Here is a 23,820-nt window from a genome sequence, read left to right as displayed (position 1 = left end):
GTATATAATATTGTATGTCAACTATACTTCAATAAAAAATATATATATAAAACAAGTGTGAATCATCAGTGGAAAGTGGCAACCAAAAGCTAATTGAGTACACACAATAAATGTTAGCGCTTGCTGTTAATCTTTTAAATGTTAACTCTTTTGTCACTCTCACTCAGGCAGTTCTCTGCCCGACCCTGACCCTGACGTTGGAAAAGATGAATCCCTGCCGTGTGGCCGTCGGCCCCTGAGCCTGGTCTGCCCCACAGCACTAACCCAAAGGCCTTTAGCATTTATAGGGAGCTCAAAAATTCCCTAAAAGCCATTCCTTTAGACTTTAGGAAAACAGAGATGGAGGGTTAGTCCACCCTGGAAGGCCGGAGAGATAGCAATATAAACTGTTGCCTGCCCAGAGCTCCACAAGGCTCCGCAGGGCAATGAAAACCGGTGTTCCCAAGAGACGCATTCAGAAAATAACGGAGAGGCTTTGTAGCTGAGACACCAGGGCTCCTGGCAGCCCTCGGAACTTAAGCAAGCAAAGAATAAATTTTAAACCTTTGGATTCTAACCAAAAAGACCAGAAGATGGCAGAGTAGTGTCTTACCACAAAAAGCATTTCAGAGAGAAAAGCTACATCCGTAAACTCAGGTCTAGGAAAACGAAACTAAACTCAAATCTGCAGGCTTGCCAGTGTCGGCACACCCGTTTCTGAGAAACGCCCTGCTGTTTCTGAGCCAATTAGACCTCGGATGGAAGCAGAAGCAGACGGTACACTTTCGTAAAAACCAGAATGCAAAAGGTATTTTTCTCTAATATCATAAGAGGAAGAAAACAGAGACGTCAGATGTTTTCTGCACCGAAATACATGGTTTTCTCATTTATGTAGAAGAAATTTGCAAGAAAATCTGGGTAAGTACAGTCGCTACTATTAATATTATTACCATCTATAGCATTTTATTGAATAGGAAGGAATCTACTTTTCAATTAGAAAATTAAAATGTACTCCAAACCAAAAAATATTTAAGCCTAGAACTTCTAGACTATTCGTTTCTGTGACAGCAGTCTGCTTTATATTAGTTGAAACAGGAGTCATAACATTCCATAAAAGATGCAGTTGAAAACTAGAGGCACTTTTATTGATGAAATCCCTCAAGGCGTTAATAGCATTTTCAGAAAGATCATATAATGAAAACTTAAAAATATACTTTACGTTAATCAAAGATACCTCCCACCATCTACTCTAAGGAGCTGCCGGAAAATAAAACTCCCCAACTGCTTCTCAGATATTAGTGGCAGACGACACATATGAGAGACAGACAGAGAGACAGGGAGAAACAGAGACAGAGAGACTGCTACAGGAAGTCCTCCGCACTATGGCAGCTTTATTAATTTTATTTCTTGGTAAAAACCCTAGATTTATGTCTGATTTCCCCCAAAGCGAAGATCAAGGTAATACAAAGGGGTGGGGAGGAATTACATTTCTTTCTTTTTTTTGTTTTTGTGAGGGAGTTCAGCAACAGACAGCTCAGGGCCAAGACTGTCGCTGAGCTAACTTCTGTGCCAATCTTCCTCCACCTTATGCGGGATGCCACCACAGCGTGGCTTGACAAGCTGCGCTAGGTCCCCACTGGGGATCCAAACTTGGAAGCCAGGCTGCCAAAATGCACAAACTTAACCACCACACCACTGGGCTGGCCCCTACATTACTGAATAAAGGCCTGATCTTCAACTTCCTTAAGAAAAGCTAATGAAACCTACAGTTACTAAATGTATGTGGGTTCAATTACGTAACAAATTGTTTCCTCTTCTATAGTGATTGCTAAGAAGCTCAGAAACAAATTTTCAGGCCACTGCTAGTAAAGTATATAGAGTTAAAAACAGTTATTTTAGGCACTAACTTTACTCCATGGCTTCACCTCTTTTCCCCTCCTACCCGTATCTAGCCTTCTCTCTGATTTCTTTACCCAAGGGTTTTCATATATGTGTGATCTTGTGTCACTTTCCAAATTACCTAAAAACTGTCTTGGAACAGGTATAAAAAAATCATTGATATGTGAAATACCTATGAACAGTGGCATAAATGGAGAAAACACAGATGTTAGATGCAGTCATTCATCTAGTGCATAATCTCCAAAAGTGGCATCTTCAGTAATTTTTTAAAAGTAAGTTATTGAAAGGCTCAGCTATCAAGACTCTAACACAGGCTTTAGGGAAAGAGTGAAACCTGTTCAATCATGACTTAAAGATCCATAATCTGGTAGAGAACATAGTCAGAAGTCATTGCTTTTTTATTTGTTCACCTTCCAAGCCAAACATTCGGGCCCAGCTCCCTATCCCCCAACCCATATATGAGAACTTGGCTTTATGTTTTTGTACGTATACAGTATGCAGCTCATGTGTAAACCAAATAATCCATCAAATCACTGCTCAGCCTCATAAACTGGGTTATGATTTATCACTTAGGGGGCAAGGTCCAAGTTTGTAAAGCTGTGAAAGGCCCTGGCTGATGAGGAAGTCAGGGAGACTCCAGGAGAAGCATACTGGTAGGATGGGTCAAGAGATGGGACATGAGAACCCTTGATATGAGGACTCAGGAGCCTGAGCACAGCTGGCAGCAGAATGATCAGGGTGCCTCTGGCTTTAGGTGTTACAGCAGTGTGGGTGCAACAGAAGTGAGCTGTGCTATTTACAGGGTGGAGTAGATGGGACTGAGCAGATGGACACACGAAAATGGCTTAGACAGCAGAGTTACTAGAGGAGAGTGGGATCAGGTTTTAGTAACTATAAAACTGTAAAACTATAAAACTATAGTATGAATCAACACTGGGATGTGAAAACCAAAAGCTAATCCCATAATCCAAGGCTGCCATAATAAATCCCTAGTAAAACTTGCAAAACTCAGATGTCCAGAATTGAATTAATCATTATCCTTGATTGGTAACACATCATCATGTTTTTCTATGCAAGCACCTCTTTTATTTTATTACTCTGATTATTTTATCATGTGTTTTGGGTACATCATTGGTTTTTTAAAGTGTAACATATGAAATGAACAAATTTAAAGGGTACAGCTCTATGAAATTTTTACATGTATTCATTAGTGTAATTACTAACCAGATCAAGATATAAAATATTTTTATCACACCAGAAGATTTCCTTGAGCCTCTTCCCAGAAAATATCTCCCTGCGAAAAGGTAACCACTATTCTGACTTCTACCACAATGGATTGATTTTGCCTGTTCTTGAACTTCATATAAATGGAATCCTACAGTATATTTTCTATTGTTACTGGCTTCTTTTACTCAACATTACATATGTGACATTCATCCATATTATCATCTATATCAGCACTTTAATCTTTTTCATTAGAATTGCCGAATCATAGGGTAGGTCTACATTTAACTTTATAAAAACTGACAAGTAGTTTCTCACAGTGGCTGAAACATTTTACCTTCCCACTAGCTATGTATGACAGTTCCATTGACTCCACATCTTTGCCAACATTTCCTAAGGCCAATCTTTAATTTTAGCTATTCTGCTGGGTATGTAGTATCATCGCACTGTGGTTTCACTTTGCGTTTTCATAATGATTAAAGATTTTGGAGCACTTCTGGATTCCAATCCATCACATCACCCACATGCCTGTCAAAAGCCACTGGTTTCTCTTCCTCGCAGTAGGCCACGTAGGGGCCTCAACCCCAGCCCAGAATCAGCCAGTGCCCCAAAGCTTACGTAGGAGGGACTTTCCCTCCCTGGAATTTTCGTTCATCCAGTCCTTGTCAGCAAGTCCACCTACAACTCTGTGATAACTTCGAAAATGTGTTTTGTAACGTATCTGATTTTTTTCTAGTTGTTGCGGTGAGAGCGTTGGCCTGCTGTGATCTAGTACATCATACTGGGAAGTGGAGCTCTTTCCACCTCTTCTTGGGTCGGTTTTGGTGCGTACATTTTCCAAGGAATTTGTTCAGTTCACCTCAGTCTTCAAATGTATTCATGGAAAGTCGGTTAAAATATCTCTAATCCTTTTAATTTTTACAGCATCTGATATTGTTTACTTGTGCCATCTCTTTCATTTCTTGGTTACTTTTTCCACAGATACGTCAATTATTTTACTCTTTATCAAGAACAACTTTTGGGCTTTCTCGATTCTCTCTATTGTAGCTTTGTTTTCCATATTATAGATTCCTGCTCTTTATTTTGTCCTTCCTTTTACTTACTTTAGGTTTATTCTGTTGTTCTTTGAACTTTTTAAATTGATATTTAGTTTATGCTTTTCAGTCATTTTTCTAGTTTTATAAAAGCACATAAGGCTATAAATGTCTCTCCAAGTATTGTTGACATTGTATCTTACAAGTTTTCGAATGCAATATTTTTAATAAAAATGGTATATACTTTAGGTGTACAACTTGATAATTTAATATATGTGCACATACATAATGAAATAACTATTATAGTCAAGCTGATTAACATATAATCTCCTCATATAGTTTTTTTTTTGTAATGAGTGCACCTAAAATCTACCCTCTTAGCATATTTCCAGTGTTCAATACAGTATTATTAAATATAGTCATCATGCTTGTGCATTAGACCTCTTGACTTTTCATCCTGCATAGCCTTTGACCTACATCTGCCCATCTCCCCTCCACACTCCAGCCCCTGGTAACCACTGTTCTATGAGTTCAACTTCTTTTTTTTCCATATGTAGGTGAGATCATACAATATTTGTCTTTTGCTTTCTGGCTTATTTCCCTTAGCGTAATGTCCTCCAGGTTCATCCATGTTGTCTCAAATAGCAGAATTTCCTTCTTTCTCGTGGCTGAATAGTATTCCATTTTGTATATATACCACATCTTCTTTATCCATTCATCCGTTGATGGACAGTTACATCATTTCCATATCTTGGCTATTGTGAATAATGCTACATAAACACGGGAGTACAGCTGTGTCTTCAAGATACTGATTTTGTTTCCTTCTGATATATGCCCAGAAATGGAATTGCTGGATCATATGGTAGTTCTATTTTTAATTTTTTGAGGAACCTCCATAGTGTATTCCATAATGGCTATATCAATTTACATTCCTACCATAAGTGTACAAGTGTTCCCTTTTCTCCATATCCCTGCCAAAATTTATCACTTGTCTTTGGGACAATAGTCTTCTAACAAGTGTGAGGTGATATTTCATTGTGATTTGACGTGCATTTCCCTGATGATAAATGATGTTGAACATTTTTTGTATATCTGTTGGTCATTTGTTTGTTTCCTTTTGAGAAATGTCTATTCAGGTCCCTTGCCCACTTTTTAATCAGGTTGTTTTCTTGCTATTGAGTAGTTGCAGTTCCTTATACATTTTGGATATTAACCCCTTATCAGATATATAGTTTGGCAATATTTTCTCCCATTCAGTAGGTAGCCTTTTCATTTTGTGGACTGTTTCCTTTGCTATGAAGGAGCTTTTTAGTTTGATGCAATTCCATTTGTCTATTTTTACTTTTATTACACGTGCTTTTGGAGTCATATCCAGAAATCATTGCCCAGACCAATGTCAAGAAGATTTTTCTCTATGTTTTATTGTAATAGTTTTATGGTTTCAGGTCTTAGATTTAAGTCTTCAATCCATTTTGGATTGATTTTTGTATAGGGAGTGAGATAAGGGTCCAATTTTATTCTTCTGCTTGTGAAAAAACAGTTTTCCGAAAACCATCTAAAGAAGATACTAGTCCTTTCCACATATATGTTCTTGACACGTTTGTTCAAAATCAATTGACCCTAAAGTTGTGGATTTGTTTCTGAACTATCTATTCTGTTCCATTGGGCAATATGTCTGTTTTTATGCCAGCATCATGCTGTTTGATTACTATAGCTTTGTGGTATATTTTGAAATCAGGTAGTGTGATACCTCTAGCTTTATTTGGTTGGTTTTTTTTTTTAGTAATTTTATTGAGATCATAATGGTTTATAAATTGCTCTGGCCCAAACCTCCAGTACTATGTTGAATAAGAGTGGTGAGAGTGGACACCCTTGTCTTGTTCCTGTTCTCAGAAGGATGGCTTTCAGCTTTTCACCATTAAGTATGATGTTGGCTATGGGTTTGCAATATAAGGCTTTTATTATGTTGGGGTACGTTCCTTCTATACTCATTTTATTGAGAGTTTTTATCATAAATGGATGTTGGATCTTGTCAATTGCTTTCTCAGCGTCTATTGAGATGATCCTGTAATTCTTATTCCTCATTTTGTTAATGTGGTGTATCACATTGATTGATTTGCAGATGTTGAACCATCCCTGAGTCCATGGAATCAATCCCACTTGATCATGGTGTATGATCCTTTTAATGTATTGCTGTATTCAGTTTGCCAGTATTTTGTTGAGGATTTTTGCATCTATGTTCATCAGTAATGTTGGCCTGTACTTTTCGTTCTTTGTGTTGTCCTTGTCTGGTTTTGGTATGAGGGTGAAGTTGGCCTCATACAATGAGTTAGGAAGCATTCCATCTTCTTCAATTTTTTGTAATAGTTTGAGAAGGATAGGTATTGAATCTTCTTTGAATGTTTTGTAGAATTCTCCAGAGAAGCCGTCTAGTCCTGGACTTTTGTGTGTTTGGAGGGTTTTGATTACTGTTTCGATCTCTTGTGATTCGCCTTTAGATTCTCTATTTCTTCTTGATTCAGTTTTGGGAGGTTGTATGAGTCTAAGAATTTATCCATTTCTTCTAGGTTATCCAATTTGTGGACATATAGTTTTTCACAGTATTTTCTTATAATCTTTCATATTTCTGTGGTATCCATCATAATTTCTGCTTTTTCGGTTCTAATTTTAGTTGAGCCTTCTCTGTTTTTTTCATGGTGAGTCAGGCTAAAGTTTTGTCAATTTTGTTTATCTTCTCAGAGAACCAGCTCTTACTTTCATCAATCCTTTCTACTGTTTTTTTTAGTCTCTATTTCATTTATTTCTGCTCTAATTTTTATTATTTCCATCCTTCTGCTGACTTTGGGCTTTGTTTATTCTTCTTTTTCTAGTTCTTTTAGGCACAGTTTAAGATTACTTAGTTGAGATTTTTCTTGTTTGTTCAGGTGGGCCCGTATTGCTATGAATTTCCCTCTTAAAACCACTTTTGCTGCATCTCCTAAGAATTATTATGTTGTATTTTCATTGTCATTTGTCTCCAAGTATTTTTAAATTTCTTCTTTGATTTCTTCATTGATCCAGTTGTTGTTCTGTAGCATCTTGTTTAGTCTCCACATGTTTCTGACTTTCCCAGTTTTTCTCTTGTAGTGGATTTCTAATATCATAACACTGGGTTGGAAAAGATGTTTGAGATGGTTTCAATCTTCTTAAATTTATTGTTGCTTGCCTTGTGTCCCAACGTATGGTCCATCTTTGGGAATGGCCCATATGCACTTGAGAAGAATGTGTATTCAGCTAGTTTTGGATGGATTGCTCTCTGTATATCTATTAAGTTCATCTGATCAAGTGTTTCATTTAAATCCACTATTTCCTTGTTGCTTTTCTGTCTGGATGATCTGTCCATTGATGTAAGTGGGCTGTTGAGGTCCCTTACTATTATTGTGTTGCTGTTAATTTCTCCCTTTAGGTCTGTTAATAGTTGCTTTATGTACTTTGGTGCTCCTGTGTTAGGTGCATCTATATTCAGAAGTGTTATGTCCTCTTAGTGGAATGTCCCTTTTAGCATTATATACCGCCCCTCTTTGTCTCTCATTGTCTTTTTTAACTTGAAGTCTGCTTTGTGTGATATAGCAGGCAACACCTGCTTTCTTTTGTTTGCTGTTTGCTTGGAGTATTGTCTTCCATCCCTTCACTCTGAGCCTGTTTGTCTTTAGAGCTGAGATATGTTTCCTGGAGGCAGCTTATTGTTGGGTCTTGTTTTTTAATCCATCCAGCTACTCTGTGTCTTTTGATTGGAGAATTCAATCTATTTACATTTAGAGTGATTATTGATATATGAGGGCTTAATACTGCCATTTTATTTCTTGTTTTCCATTTGTTCTGTGTTTCCATTGTTTCTCTTCCTTTGTATTCCTGACTCCCATTTCATTTTGGTGGTTTTCTGTGGAGATTTTCTCAGTTTTCTCTTTTTTATGAACTGTGTCTCTGCTCTGATTTTTTGTTTAATAGTTACCATGATGTTTGTGTAAGAGATCTTATAGATGAAATAGTCCATTTTCTCATAGCCTATTATCTCTATTAGCCTAAGCAGGTTCCATCCCATTCCTCTTCCCCTTCTGAGTTATTGTCACAAATCATTCTGTTTTGTGTTGTGAGTTTGTGACTAAGTTTAAGTGTTTCTAGTTACTGTCAATGCTTTCCTTCCCTTTATCTTTTAAGTTATCATTGAGTATTTGCTTCCCTGTTCTGATAGAATGCTGCAGTTTTCTGATTTTTGTCTGTCTGTTTATTTCCTTGCTCAAAGTTTGATAGGCCTTTGCTTTTTTGTTTCTGGTGTGATGGCATCTTTAATAATTTCCTGTCAGAGAGGTCTAGTGGCAAAGAACTCCGTCAGCATTTGTTTATCTGGGAAAGCTTTTATTTTTCCATCATATCTGAAGGGAAGTTTGCTGGATAGAGTATTCTTGGCTAAAAGTTTTTGTCTTTCAGTATTTTGAATATATCAGTCCATTCCCTCCTAACCTGTAAGGTTTCTGCCAAGAAATCCACTGAAAGCATGAAAGGGGTTCCTTTGTAGATTATTTTCTTCTGCCTTGCTGCTCTTAATATTTTTTCTTTGTCATTGACTTTTGCCATTGTTACTATTATATGCCTTGGAGAAGATCTTTTAGCATTAATGTAATTAGGAGTTTTATTAGCTTCATGTATTTCTAAGTCCAGTTCCTTCCCCAGGCTTGGGAAGTTCTCAGCTAGTATTTCTTTGAACAAGCTCTCTGCTCCTTCTCCCTTCTCCCTCTAATAATACCTGTAATCCTTATGTTGCTTTTCCTAATTGAGTCAGATATTTCTCAAAGAATTCCTTCATTTTTTTTAATCTATTTCTCTCTCTTTCTCCACCTATAGCATTTCTGTATTTCTATCCTCTAACTCTCTAATTCTTTCCTCCATAAAGTCAGCTCTACTGCTTAAGGATTCTAGATTATTTTTTATTTCATTAATTGTCTTCTTCAAATCCAGAATTTCTGCTTGTTTTGTTAATAGCTTCAATCTCTTCAATGAAGTATTCCTTCTTCTCATTAATTTTATCCCTGACCTATTGAACTGTCTTTCTGAGTTTCCTTGTAACTTGTTGAGTTTCTTTATGACAGCTATTTTGAATTCTCTGACATTTAGATTGTAAATTTCTGTGCATTCAGGGTTGGTTTCTGGAGAATTGTCGTTTTTTTTCTGGGCTGAATTGTTGCTATAGTTTCTCATGGTGTTTGGTGAACTAATCTTTTTTCAGCACCTTTGTGGTAGTATTAGGTGGCAGATTCCACCTGCTACCTCTAGGGGTAAGCAGGTGCTGAGTTTCTGATTCCATCCCATCGGCTGGAAGTTGTGGGGGTACTATGGGTGCTTTCACCAGCCTGGAGAGCTTTTGGGCATGTGTATAGACAGTGCTTGGTGAGTGGGTTTTCCTCATGGGCTCCAAGCCTGGGCTACTCCTTGGGGTCAAAGCAGCATGGTGGGCTCCCCCACCACTGGGAAAGTTATCATCAGCAGGCTAAGAGCTGCCACCACCTTTTTCTCGGGTCTCCCCAAGGCACGTTCCCACTTCCAGGGCACAGCAGGTGTTTGTGCAGGCCAGGAATGCACTCAGCCTGGTGTGTAGATCTGCTGCCTCCTATTCTTGCAGTCCTGCTGGCAACTGTGCTTGGTGAACAGGGCTCCCTTGCAGGGAGCGAGCCAGGGAGCACTCTGTGGGGCCGCAGGGGCATAGTGGGCTCCCCCACTGCCAGGAAAGCAATCATGAGTGGGCTAAGGGCTGCCACCATCTCTTCCTACAGTCGCCCTAGGACACATTCCCACTTTTGGGATGCAGCAGTACTATAGGCACCCATGTGAGCTGGGAATGCACTTGCCCCAAGCGTAGACCTGCCATTGCTTCTTCTTGTGGTCCTGCTGGCTGCTGTGCTTGGTGGGTGGGACTTCCTCATGGGAACCAAACCAGGGCCACTCCTTGGGGCCACAGGAATATGGTGGGCTCCCCCACGACCAGGAAAGCTATTGCAAGCGGGCTACAAGCTGCCACTGCCTCTTCCTAGAGTCACCCTGGGGCGTGTTCCCACTTTTGAGGCACAGCAATACTATAGGTGCTTGTGCCAGGCTGGAAAGCACTTCTGCATATGCACAGAGCTGCCAGGGAAGGGCTAAAAGTGCTCACCTATCTCCACCACTTCCCAGAGGGCCAGTCAATCCACCTTCAGATATATAGGTGCATGGGTCTCTCAAGTGTCCTGTTGTGCTGTGTGGGTTTCCTCCATTGTCAGTAAGTGTCCATTTACTTGTACTTCAAAGGAAAAGAGATAAAGGAAACAGTTCACTCTGCCATGTTGCTGACGTCACCTCCTTTCTTCTAGCTTTGGTTTTTTGGCTCAAAATTGCTTTGATTATTTCTGGTCTTTTATGGTTCTATATGAATTTAGAGTTGTTTTTTCTATTTCTGTGAAAAATGCCATTGGAATTTTTATAGTGATTATGTTGAATCTCTAGATCAATTTGCATAATATGGACATTTTAACAATATTAATTATTCCAATCCATAACACAGGATATCTTTCCATTTATTTGTCTCTTCTTCAGTTTCTTTCATCAATATTTTCTAGTGTTCAGTGTACAGATTTTTCACCTCCTTAGTTAAATTTATTCTGAATATTTTTTTTTTTAGAAAGATTAGCCCTGAGCTAACATCTGTATCCATCTTCCTCTACTTTATATGTGGGATGTCTGCTAGAGCACAGCTTGACAAGCAGTGCTTAGGTCCACACCCAAGATCTGAACTGGCAAACTCTGGGCCACTAAAGCAGAGCATGCAAACTTAACCACTGCGCCACCAGGCCCGCCCTGAGTATTTTTTTGATGCTATTATAAAAGGGATTGATTTCTTAATTTCTTTTTCAGATAGTTTGCTGTTAATATAAACAAATGCAACTGATTTTTGTTTATTGATTTTGTATCCTGTACCTTTACTGAATTTGTTTATTAGTTCTAACAGTTTTTTGGTGGAGTCTGTAAGGTTATCTGAGTATAATATCATTGCAAACAGACAATTTTACTTCTTCCTTTTCCAATTTGGATGGCTTTTATTTATTTTTCTTGCTAGTTGCTCTGGCTAGGACTTCCAGTACTCTACTGAATAAAAGTGGTGAGAGTGGGCATTCTTATCTTGTTCTTGCTCTTAGAGGAAAGCATTTAGCTTTTCACCATTGAATGTGATGTTAGCTGTGGGCTTGTCATATATGACCTTTATTATATTGAGGTACATTCCTTTTATACCTAATTGTTAAGAGTTCTTATCATGTAATGGTGTTGAATTTTGTCAAATGCTTTTTTTGGATTATTGGAATGCTCACATGATATTTATCCTTCATTCTCTTAATGTGGTGTAACATATTTATTGAGTTATGTACATTGAACCATCCTTGCATCCCAGGGATAAATCCCATTTGATAATTGTGTATGATCCTTTTAATGTGCTGTTGAATTTGGTTTGCTAGTGTTTGTTTTTTCATAGAGATTGGCACCTGAACTAACATCTATTTCCAATCTTCTTTTTTTCCTCTCTTCTTCTCCACAAAGCCCCCTAGTAAATAGTTGTATATTCTAGTTTCAGGTCCCTCTAGTTGTGGTATGTGGGATGCTGCCTCAACATGGCCTGACAAGTGGTGCCATGTCCATGCCCAGGATCCAAACCAGTGAAACCCTGGGCCGCTGAAGCAGAGCACACAAACTTAACCACTCAGCCAAGGGGCAGGCCCCTACTAGTATTTGTTGTTAAGGATTTTTGCATCTATACTTATCAGGGATATTGGCCTGTAACTTTCTTTTCTTCTAGTGTTCTTTTCTGGCTTTGGTATCTTGCAGGGTGATGCTGGCCTTGTAAAATAAGTTTAGAAGTGTTTCTCCCTATTTTTTGGAGGAGTTTGAGAAGGATTGGCATTAATTTTTCTTTAAATCTTTCACAGAATTCACCAGTGAAGCCATCAGGTCCTGGATTTTTCTTTCTTGGGAGGTTTCAATTACTGATTCCATCTCCTCATTCATTATTTGTCTATTCAGATTCTTTTATTTGTGTGTGTGTGTGTGTGAGGAAGATGAGCCATGAGCTAACATCTACCACCAATCCTCCTCTTTTTGCTGAGGAAGACTGGCCCTGAGCTAATATCCATGCCCATCATCCTCTGCTTTATATGTGGGACACCTGCCACAACATGGCTTGACAAGTGGTACATAGGTCTGCCCCCAGGATCCAAACAGGCAAACCCCAGGTGACCAAAGTAAAATGTGTGAACTTAACTGCTGTGCCACAGGGCTGGCCCTCTTTATTTCTTCATGAATCAGTCTTGGTATGTTTCTAGGAATTTATTCACTTCTTCTTGGCTGTCCAATTTGTTGGTGTATAATTGCTTATAGTAGTCCCTTATGATCCTTTGTATTTGTGTGGTATCAGTTGTAGTATCTCCTCTTTCATTTATAATTTTATTTACTTGAGTCTTCCCTCTTTTTTTCCCCATTAGTCTAGCTAAAGTTTTGTCAATTTTGTTTACTTTTCAAAAAACCAACTCTTACTTTCATTAATCTTTTCTATTGTTTTTCTAGCTTCTATTTTATTTATTCCTGCTCTGATCTTTATTATTTCATGTCTTCTGCTAATTTTGGGTATAGTTTGTTCTTCTTTTTCTAGTTCCTTGAGGTATGAAGTTATGTTGTTTATTTTTTTTTTAAAGATTTTATTTTTTCCTTTTTCTCCCCAAAGCCCCCCAGTACATAGTTGTATATTCTTCGTTGTGGGTCCTTCTAGTTGTGGCATGTGGGACGCCGCCTCAGCGTGGTTTGATGAGCAGTGCCATGTCTGCACCCAGGATTCGAATCAACGAAACACTGGGCCGCCTGCAGCGGAGTGCGTGAACTTAACCACTCGGCCATGGGGCCAACCCCTATGTTGTTTATTTATAATCTTTCTGTCCTCTTAATGTAGGCATTTATCACTATAAACTTCCTGTTAGAACTGCTTTTGCTGCATCTCATAAATTTTAGTATGTTGTATTTCCATTTAATTTTGTTTCAAGATATTTTTTGATATCCCTTTTGATTTCTCCTTTGACTCATTGGTTATTCAGAAGAGTGTCATTCAGTTTCCACCTATTTAGGAATTTTCAATTTTTTTTCTATTACTGATTTCTAGTTTCACATCATTGTAGTCAGAAAACATACTTGATTTGATTTCAAGCTTCTTAAATTTGTTAAGACTTGTTTTGTGGATTAATATATGATCTATCCTGGAAAATGTTCCCTGTGCACTTGAATGTGTATTCTGTTGTTATTGGATGGTCTGTTCTGTATATATCTGTTAGGTCCATTTGGTCTATAGTGTTGTTCAGGTCTGCTGTTTCCTTATTGATGTTCTGTCTGGATGATCTATCCATTTTTTAGCGCAGCATATTGCAGTCACCTACTATTATCATATATGTCTGTTTCTCCATTTAGTTTTGTTAATATTTGCTATATTATAGGTACTCTGAAATTGAGTGCTTTATATATTTGCAATTGTTATATCATCTTGATGAGTTGACACCTTTATCATTATATAGTAACTTTTTTTGTCTTTTTTTATTGAGTTCAAAATAGGTTGCATCATTGTGAAATTTCAGTTGTACATAATTTCTTGTCCATCACCACATAAGTGCTCCCCTTCACCCCCTGTGTCCACGCCCCACTACCCTTCTCCTGGTAACCACTGAACTATATTCTTTTTCCATGTGTTTGTTTATATTCCACATATGAGTGAAATCATATGGTGTGTGTCTTTCTCAGTCTGGCTTATTTCACTTAGCATAATTCCCTCCAGGTCCTTCCATGTTATTGCAAATGGGATGAATTTGTCTTTTGTTATGGCTGAGTAGTATTCCATTCTATATATATACCACATCTTTATCCATTCATCGGTCAATGGGCACTTGGATTGCTTCCATGTCTTAGCTATTGTGAATAGTGATGCAGTGAACATAAGGTTACATATGTCACTTTGGATTGTTGATTTCGAGTTGTTTGGGTAGATACCCAGTATAGGATAGCTGGGTCATATGGCATTTCTATTTTTAGTTTTTTGAGGAATCTCCATACTGTTTTCCATAGTGGCTGCATCAGTTTGCATCCCCACCAGCAGTGTATGAGGCTTCTCTTTTCTCCACACTCTTTCCAACATTTGTTATTTTTAGTCTTAGTGATTATAACCATTTTAATGGGTGTTAGGTTGTATCTTAGTGTAGCTTTGATTTGCATTTCCCTGGTGATTAGTGATGTCGAACATCTTTTCATGTGTTTATTGGCCATCTCTATATCTTCATTGGAAAAATGTCTGTTTATATCCTCTGCCCAGTTTTTGATTGGGCTGTTTTTTTGTTGTTCAGTTGTGTGAGTTCCTTGTATATTATACATATACATATATATATATATGTATATACAAATATATATATTGTCAGATATATGATTTGCAAATGTTTTCTCCCAATTGGTGAGTTGGCTGGCTTACATTCCTACTAGTAGTGCACAAGGGCTCCTCCCAGTTTCTCCAGATCCTTGGCAATACTTGCTATTTTCTGGGGTTTTTAATAGTAGTCATCATAATGGTTGTGCGATGATATATCATTGTGGTTTTGGTTTGCATTTCTCTAATGATTAGTGACGTTGAGCATCTTTTCATGTGCTTGTTGGTCATGCATATCATCTTTGAAGAAATGTCTGTTCAAGTCCTTTGCCGATTTTTTTTTTTTAAAGATTGGCACCTGAGCTAACAACTGTTGCCAATCTTTTTTTTTCTTTCTGCTTTTTCTCCCCAAATTCCCCCAGTACATAGTTGTATATTTTAGCTGTGGGTCCTTCTAGTTGTAGCACGTGGGACACCACCTCAGCATGGCCTGATGAGTGGTGCCACGTCCGAGCCCAGGATCTGAACCAGCAAAACCCTGGGCCACTGCAGCAGAGTGCACGAACTTAACCCTGGCCCCCAACCTTTGCCAATTTTTTAATTGGGTTATTTGTTTTGTTGTTATTGTTGACTTGTAGGAGCTTTTTAAATATATATTCTGGATATTAACTCTTTATCATAATATGATTTGCAAATATTTTCTCCCATTCCATAGCTTGCTTTTTCATTATGTTGTGCCTTTTGATGCACAATTTTTAAGTTTGATGTAGTCTCACAAAAGGGGTTTACTTTAAAGATTAGTACACCTAAAGCAGTCTCCCCCCACCACTCTTTTTTCTTTCTCCAGCTTATTTTAAATTTGAGCCTCTTAATCTCTATAAGCCAAATTACTGACAGAAACTTCATCTAATTCACTTCTTTTTAGATGGCATTAAATCTTCTATGTTTCTGATAGTTACAGTATTGTAGGGGAGTACAATTTCCATCAATTTTGCATTTCTTTGCCTATTTTTATGTTAATGTAGCTGTAAAGTGTGTTTTTTATTCACTTCCTATGCATATAGGAGCTACTAACCAAAAAAATACTAGCTTTAAACTTGGACCATTGCTCTGTCCTCTCTATGTGTAGAAGGGAAAGTAAATCCTAATCTTGAGTTTGTATCTACCACTGGGAGGCAATATTCCTATGTATTCGTTCTTGGAAGTGGGCCTATATAGTCTATTTGCCACAATTCCCCAGGCTTATCTCTTCTTCTGTTAATTTGGTTTCTCCCATGATGAATTCATTGGAATGGCTCACATTTTGGGAGCCATTTTTGGACCATACTTAAAATGGACTATTATTATTTGGATTTTGTTTTTTCTGACCATTGCTATATTTCTGTAATCCAGATTGCCATTAATTTTCCAGATAGTAGTCTGCCCATTTGTAGACCAAATAGTGATGTCATTTGTTACTGCTCAAGAATCAGCTATTATCAATTATTATGTGAAAAATTGCTTTGATATAATAGTAGCCTCCAAGTTTACTACCAGCAAGCTCTCATAGAAATCATGGAACAAAATGGCTCACAGACCAATTTAAGATGCTTGAGGCACAAGCATTATTAAATCAATTAAAATACACAACAAAAAGCAAGGGAAAAGAGATGGGTAACATATTTTGAATGATGTACAAGAGGGGTAGAAGGATCTCACTACCTGAGTTATGCAAGCTCATCTGTCCTTTCTCTCCTGCTCTGCTATATCAGCATTCTCCACTGATTGTGTAATTTTGAGAAGCAGAGTTGAGGTCTGTCCAAGGGGGATCAACAGATAGAAGACACCCTGGGTGAGTGACATACACTTGCTCTAATCAGAGAGATGCAGAGGGGCACATATGCCTGACCATAGCTATAGCTCATCAATTAGCCTGATAAACTAATCTGGATTTTATTTATGTTTCTTGAGTAGAGGACACAAAGGATCAGAATGGGTGTCACAATAGGTGACCAATTAAGACTTCAAAAATATTAAGTGCTTCAGTGTGTCTCATGAATATTTAATATTAATTTGGCCCTTCTATTTCTTCCTAACTATGTTTAACATTCAGGTGCACTATTTACTTTAGCAACATCTAGCATTTTTCACAAACTACTTGCTTCTATACTTAGTTTCATATATCCTCCTTATTTCATACATCTTTCTCTATTTAGTTTTATATATTCTCCTTATTTCATACATCTTTCTCTATTTAGTTTTATATATCCTCCTTTGTTTCTCTTATTTTTTATAGAAGAATTGAGTATTTTTAAACAATACAACTAATACACATTATAGCAAACATTCATTAAGAAGGATGAAACATCTCTCTATACATTGACTAGAAGCATCCCCAAGATACAGTTAGTAAATAAATAAGGTAAAGAGAATTGTGTATAGTATGTTGCCGTTTGTGTAGGGGAAAAAGTTATGTATTTGTATTTGGTAGTATTTCTCTGGAAGAATACAGAGGAAACTGGTAATGGTAATTTCCTCTCAGGAAGATAATTAGATGGTGTGCATATCCTTTTGATCTTTTTAAATTTTATAGGACATGCATATATTACCCATTGAAGAATTAATTGATTATTTTAAAAATTTACTTATAAATATACTAAATCATTTTTCTTTTTCTGTACACAGGTATCAGAATGGCAGCGCAACTGAACCTGCCAGAAAATACAGATGACTGGACAAAAGAGGATGTAAATCGGTGGTTAGAAAGTCATAAAATTGACCAAAAGCACAGAGAAATCTTGATTGCACAAGATGTCAGTGGAGCAATCTTGAAGTGGTTAACTAAAAATAACCTTATCGAAATGGGCATAACACATGGACCAGCTATCCAAATAGAAAATCTATTCAAAGAATTGCAGAAAACATCTTCTGAAGGTTCTTTGCAGACAAGTAAGAAGAAAAAAGGCAGTAAAAATGTTCCTAAAACACAAACGGTGATGCAAGAGGAAAATGGGGAAACTTCAAAACAAAAACAAAAGAACAAAGAGAAATCAGATATGGCTAATGCCCCTACAATGAGCACAGTTACTAAAGATTCTAAGTCACTAAAAAATGAATTCAAGGTAAATGAAATAGATGACACAAAAGAAAAGCAGCCATCCGTAGAACTAACATGTGTATCATACCCTTTTGATGAATTCAGTGATCCATATCGTTACAAATTGAATTTTAGTCTACAGCCTGAAACAGGACCGCTCAATCTCATTGATCCAATACATGAATTCAAAGCATTCACGAACACAGAACGAGCCAGAGAAGAGGACATTAAGATGAAATTTAGCAATGAGGTTTTCCGGTTTGCTTCAGCTTGCATGAATTCACGTACCAATGGCACCATTCATTTTGGCGTCAAAGATAAACCCCATGGAAAAATTGTTGGCGTGAAAGTCACCACAGTCACCAAGGAAACCCTCATTGACCACTTCAATCTGATGATTCAGCAGTACTTTGAAGACCATCAGGTCCAAAAAGCAAAGAAGTGCATTCGAGAACCAAGATTTGTAGAAGTTTTACTGCCAAACAGTACTCCATCTGATAGATTTGTTATTGAAGTGGATGTCATTCCAAAATACTCTGAATGTGAAGATGATTATTTCCGGATTAAAATACAAAATTGCGACAACAACACATGGAAACAGAGTTCAAAATTCTCAATCTTTGTGCGAGATGGGGCCAGCTCCAAGGATATCATGAAAAATAATGCAGATTTCAAAGAGTTTAAATTAGATTTAAAAACACTGGCAGAGGCTAGAAAAGAGGCAGAAGAAAAATACAGACTAAAAACAAGCAAAAAAGAGAATGAGGGACCAAAGCTTGTTAAATTGTTGACAGGAAATCAGGATTTGCTAGATAATTCATACTACGACTGGTATATTCTTGTAACAAATAAATGCCATCCAAATCAAATAAAACACTTAGATTTCCTAAAGGAAATTAAATGGTTTGCTGTCTTAGAGTTTGATCCTGAATCTGTGAGCAATGGGGTAGTCAAAGCTTACAAAGAAAGCCGAATAACAAACCTTCACTTTCCAAGTTTATACATGGAGGGGAAAACCACATCAAATGAGAAGATTACTAGTCTGAATCTTTATCAACAACCCAGCTGGATTTTCTGCAATGGTAGGATAGACCTTGACAGTGAAAAATATAAACCCTTAGACCCAAGTTCCTGGCAAAGAGAAAAAGCATCTGAAGTCAGGAAACTGATTTCGTTTCTTACTCATGAAGATATAATGCCAAGAGGGAAGTTTTTGGTGGTATTTCTATTACTCTCCTCCGTGGATGACCCAAGAGACCCTCTTATTGAGACCTTCTGTGCTTTCTACCAAGATCTCAAAGGAATGGAAAATATATTGTGTATTTGTGTACACTCACACATATGTCAGAGATGGAAAGATCTACTTGAAGCAAGATTAACAAAACAGCAAGATGAATTATCAAACCAATGTATTTCTGCTTTAAGTCTTGAAGAGATAAATGGAACCATTCTTAAACTAAAATCTGTGACTCAATCTTTAAAGAGATTTTTGCCATCTATTGGTTCATCTACTGTCCTTCTGAAAAAGGAAGAAGATATCATGACCTCTCTGGAAATTCTCTGTGAAAATGAATGTGAAGGTACTCTCTTAGAGAAGGATAAAAAAAAATTCCTTGACTTCAAGACATCAAAAGAGGAAGACTTCTATCGAGGTGGTAAAGTATCATGGTGGAACTTCTACTTTTCTTCTAAAAGCTATTCTTTACCTTTTGTCAAAAGGGATAAATATGAAATACTTGAAGAAATGATTCAAAACTGGGCAGATTCTTCTAAACCAACATGTGTCAAAATTATTCATCTGTATCACCATCCAGGCTGTGGTGGGACTACCTTGGCTATGCATATTCTCTGGGAACTAAGAAAGAAATTCAGGTGTGCTGTGCTGAAAAACAAGACAATGGATTTTTCTGAAATTGGAGAACAAGTAGCTACTTTAATCACCTATGGGGCAACAAACCAGCAAGAATACCTACCTTTACTGCTCCTTGTTGACGATTTTGAAGAAGAAGATAATGTCTATCTTCTGCAGTCCTCTATTCAAACAGCTGTAGCTAATAAGTACATTCGATATGAGAAACCTCTCGTGATCATCCTAAATTGCATGAGATCACAGAATCCTGAAAAATGTGCAAAGAATTTGGATGGTATCGCCCTGATACAAAACCTATCTCCCAAAGAACAGAGAGCTTTTGAGTTTAAATTGAAAGAAATTGAAGAGCAACATGAAAACTTTAAAGATTTTTATTCCTTCATGATCATGAAAACCAATTTTAATGAAAAGTACATAGAAAATGTAGTCAGGAATATCCTGAAAGGACAAAATATTTCCACCAAGGAAGCAAAACTCTTTTCTTTTCTAGCTCTTCTTAATTCATATGTGCCTGATACCACCATTTCACTATCACAGTGTGAAAATTTCTTAGGAATCACAAACAAGAAGGCTTTCTGGGGAGTAGAAAAATTTGAAGACAAGATGGGCACCTACTCTACAATTCTGATAAGAACAGAGGTGGTGGAATGCGGGAAGTACTGTGGAGTGCGCATTATTCACCCTTTGATTGCCGATCGCTCACTGGAAGAATTGAGGACAAGCTATCACCTGGATAAAAGTCAAATTATGCTGGATATGTTAACAGAAAATTTGTTCTATGAAACTGGTCTAGGAAAAAGCAGATTTTCAGAACATATACAAACACTGCTGCTCACAAGGCAGCGCAATGAACATGAAGGTGAAACAGGAACTTTGTTTTCCCCATTCATTGAAGCATTACATAAAGATGAAGGGAATGTGGCAGTTAAAGAGGTATTGCTTGAAGGTATTCGTCGGTTTAACTCAAATGCATTCATTTGCCAAGCCTTGGCAAGACATTTCTACCTTAAAGAGAAGGACTTTAGCAGTGCTCTAAAATGGGCAAATCAAGCAAAAAAGATAGAACCAGACAATTCTTATATTTCAGATACACTAGGCCAAGTCTACAAAAGTAAAATAAGATGGTGGATAGAGGATAATGGAAAAAACAGGAACATTTCAGTTGATAATCTAACTGATCTTTTGGAATTAGCAGTAGAAGCCACAAATGCCTTCAAAGAATCTCAACAGCAAAGTGAAGACAGACAGTACGAGGGGAAGGAGAGGTTTTATCAGAAGTCAAAAAGGCGGTATGACACTTACAATATAGCTGGTTATCAAGGGGAGATAGAAGCTGGGCTCTATACAATCCAGATTCTTCAATTAATTCCTTTTTTTGACAGCAAAAATGAATTGTCTAAAAGAGATATGATCAATTTTATATCAGGAAGTAGTGATATTCCTGGGGATTCAAGCAATGAATTTAAATTAGCCCTCAAGAACTTTATTCCTTATCTAACTAATTTGAAATGTTCTTTGAAAAGGTGCTTTGATTTTTTTGATGATTACTTTGTCCTTCTAAAACCAAGGAACAACATTAAGCAAAATGAAGAGGCAAGAACTCGGAGAAAGGTGGCTGGACATTTTAAGAAGTATGTAGATATATTTGGTCCCTCAGTGGAATCACAAAACAAAGATCTCGGAGCAAAGCTTAGTATCCCACTTCAAGTAGAGCTGTATCGGAAAAGCCTAGAAGTTTTAAAAGCAGACAAGTTTTCTGGGCTCTTGGAAAATCTTATCAAAAATCAAGAAGATGCTATAAGGACCATGGACGATATAGTGAACAAATATACTTTTCTCTTTGAACAGGGCACTGTCAAAATCCAGCCAAAAGAAAAGCAAAATTTCATCTTGGCTAACATCATTCTCTACTGTATTAAACCTACCTCCAAAATAGTGAAGCCAATTAGAAAGTTGAAAGATCAGCTTCGAGAAGTCTTGCAACAAATAGGGCTGACTTATCGATTTTCAGAACCTTATTTCCTGGCTTCCCTCTTATTCTGGCCAGAAAACCAACACCTAGATCAAGATTCTAAACAAATGGAAAAGTATGCTCGGTCATTGGAAAATTCTTTCAGGGGGCAATATAAACATATGTATCGCACGAAGCAACCAATTGCATATTTCTTTCTTGGGAAAGGTAACAATATGACCAGACTTGTTCACAAAGGAAAAATTGATCAATGCTTTAGAAATACATCTGATATTAATTCCTTGTGGCAGAGTGGAGATGTGTGGAAGGAGAGAAATGTGCAAGAACTTTTGCTTCGTTTAAAGGGACGAGCTGAAAATAATTGTTTGTACATAGAATATGGGGTCAATGATAAAATCACAATACCCATCACACCTGCTTTCTTTGGTCAACTTAGAAGTGGCAGAAGCATAGAAAAAGTGTCTTTTTACCTGGGATTTTCCATTGGCGGCCCACTTGCTTATGACATTGAGATTATTTAAGAACCTGACCCTCTCTCTCCAGGAATATGATCTCAATAGCACTTAATTTTTTTTAGACCCAAGATCTATACTTTAAATTGGCAAATTTATAGATATAGTCCCTGGCTTTTCAGCCCTGTACATACAATATTTATATTTCCTTTTAAGTGTGTTATGAGTCCTACACAGACTGTGGTCAAAAAGGAAGAAGTAAGAGACGTGGAAAGTATCAAATATCTTCGTTGGTTTGGATAACACCATTGAAGACAAGATAAGAAGGAGCTGTGGATGGAATTAAGAGAGGTGAATGTAATAATTGAGCCACACAGAACCCCACCACTTCCCCCAATTACCCAACCAAGGCATGGATTGAGGAAGATTGCCTACTTTCTTCTCAAAGGTGAAAATTTTTCAGAACAGGAAAAAATAGTTATCATTCCAAGACATTACAACATGTGAGAAACTATTTCACAAAAAAAGTGAAAACCTCTCCAAACGAGGAGCAACATTTATTCTTCCAGGCAGAACAGAAATGTACTTGTATTTGGCACTCACAGGTCTTTCAAAGAAGAGAACCAACCAATTCTCTGAAGGTCACACCCATAGAAGTCAGCTGATCTTACCATAATAAGCTGGAGAATTAGACTACCTTTTCACGCAGTAGGAGGCAGTTGAGCAAAAGTGAAATTTGTCTCTGCAGCTAATGAGCTTATAGACTTACAAACAAAAATACACCCAAGCTCCAAGGCTAATGAATAAAAAGGATTCCTGTGAAAAGGCTAATGAGTCACCCATCCAGGAGATCCCAACGTACTAGCAAGTATACATATAACCTACACACTGAACGAGCACAATCACTGAGATGTAATCAAAATGTAATTTTCCCTAATAAAATTATGGATATGGGCAATTGTCAATGGTTGCCAAAACTGATAAAAGCTGATAAAAAATTTTATAACAGACGAATCAGACTGTCCTAAATCCTGGTCAATGTTAACACTGCAGAGAGACAGCCAGACATTGTGGGCCTCGAAGTGCTACAGGAGTGCACACATCACCTGGAGATAGTCTTGCCAAATAATTGAACCTGAATCTGATCAAGCCTCTGGATCTTGCTTCCAATTTAAAGGAAATACAGATGTTAGATATGCTCCTAAGTAATTCCATGTATGGGTTATGGGGATAGTGAAAGGAAAGTGAAGGGGCAGGATAGCTGAGTTAACAAGTACGTCATGATGAATGCATGAGAGTTAATTATACTCCTCTCTTCTTTGGACTGTGCTTTTGAAATTTTCTGTTATAAAACATTTGTAAAATAAAAAGTGCAATTTGTTTTTATCTTCACAATTTCATTCCAATTTTTTCACTGAGGGAGGTTTTTCCCTTGCTCCTCCATGAAATTTCAGCTTCACAACTTATCAGCTTACTCTTGGTTAAAAAAAAATAGAAAAATAAAAATGCTCTAGTCAAACACAGTGTCAATTTAGAAATAAGAATGTCTAGTCACAGTTTTCTCTGGGCCTGCTTCCCACTATCCCAGATTTCAGTCTACTTTATACAGAACTGTCCCTGTTGGAGTCCTCTTGCCTTCCTGGGTGATTCTTTTGAACTCAAATTAGACCAGCTTCAGTAGATGCTCTCTCCCCATGACCTTCCTTGGGTGCACAAGAAACACTCATGGATGTTTGTTCTGCCATTGGTAGGGGGTGCAGCTAATTTCCAGTCTGGGGAACAGCATGCCCCATAAAGTCAGAAGGACACAGGTCAAGCAGTCCAGATGGTCCACTTCAAGCCCCTCTCCCTCTAGCCTCGAGATGAG

General features: G+C 37.5%; 1 protein-coding gene across 2 annotated transcripts; it reads left to right on the top strand.

Annotated features, from left to right (window-relative positions):
• The first annotated feature begins 463 nt into the window (after window positions 1-463).
• On the top strand, window positions 464-23,348 carry SAMD9 (sterile alpha motif domain containing 9). 2 transcript variants are annotated; one of them, XM_014842960.3, is made up of 3 exons: window positions 464-897; window positions 3,839-3,926; window positions 17,248-23,348. In XM_014842960.3, exon 3 carries the CDS (start codon window positions 17,256-17,258, stop codon window positions 22,020-22,022), a length of 4,767 nt encoding a protein of 1,588 aa, XP_014698446.3. In that variant the 5' UTR covers window positions 464-897; window positions 3,839-3,926; window positions 17,248-17,255; the 3' UTR covers window positions 22,023-23,348. The 2 variants fall into 2 exon arrangements, with proteins under 2 accessions (XP_014698446.3, XP_044623187.2); XM_044767252.2 differs by lacking the exon at window positions 3,839-3,926 and having other exon boundaries at window positions 486-897.
• The last annotated feature ends 472 nt before the right edge of the window (window positions 23,349-23,820 follow it).

The sequence above is a fragment of the Equus asinus genome, chromosome 1, assembly GCF_041296235.1.
Source record: "Equus asinus isolate D_3611 breed Donkey chromosome 1, EquAss-T2T_v2, whole genome shotgun sequence".
NCBI classification, from domain to species: Eukaryota; Metazoa; Chordata; class Mammalia; order Perissodactyla; family Equidae; genus Equus; species Equus asinus.
This window is presented reverse-complemented; position numbering and strand designations above follow the sequence as displayed.

Coding starts and splice junctions, on each gene's coding strand:
- SAMD9 (XM_014842960.3), top strand. CDS start 17,256: ATGGCAGCGCAACTGAACCTGCCAGAAAATACAGATGACTGGACAAAA.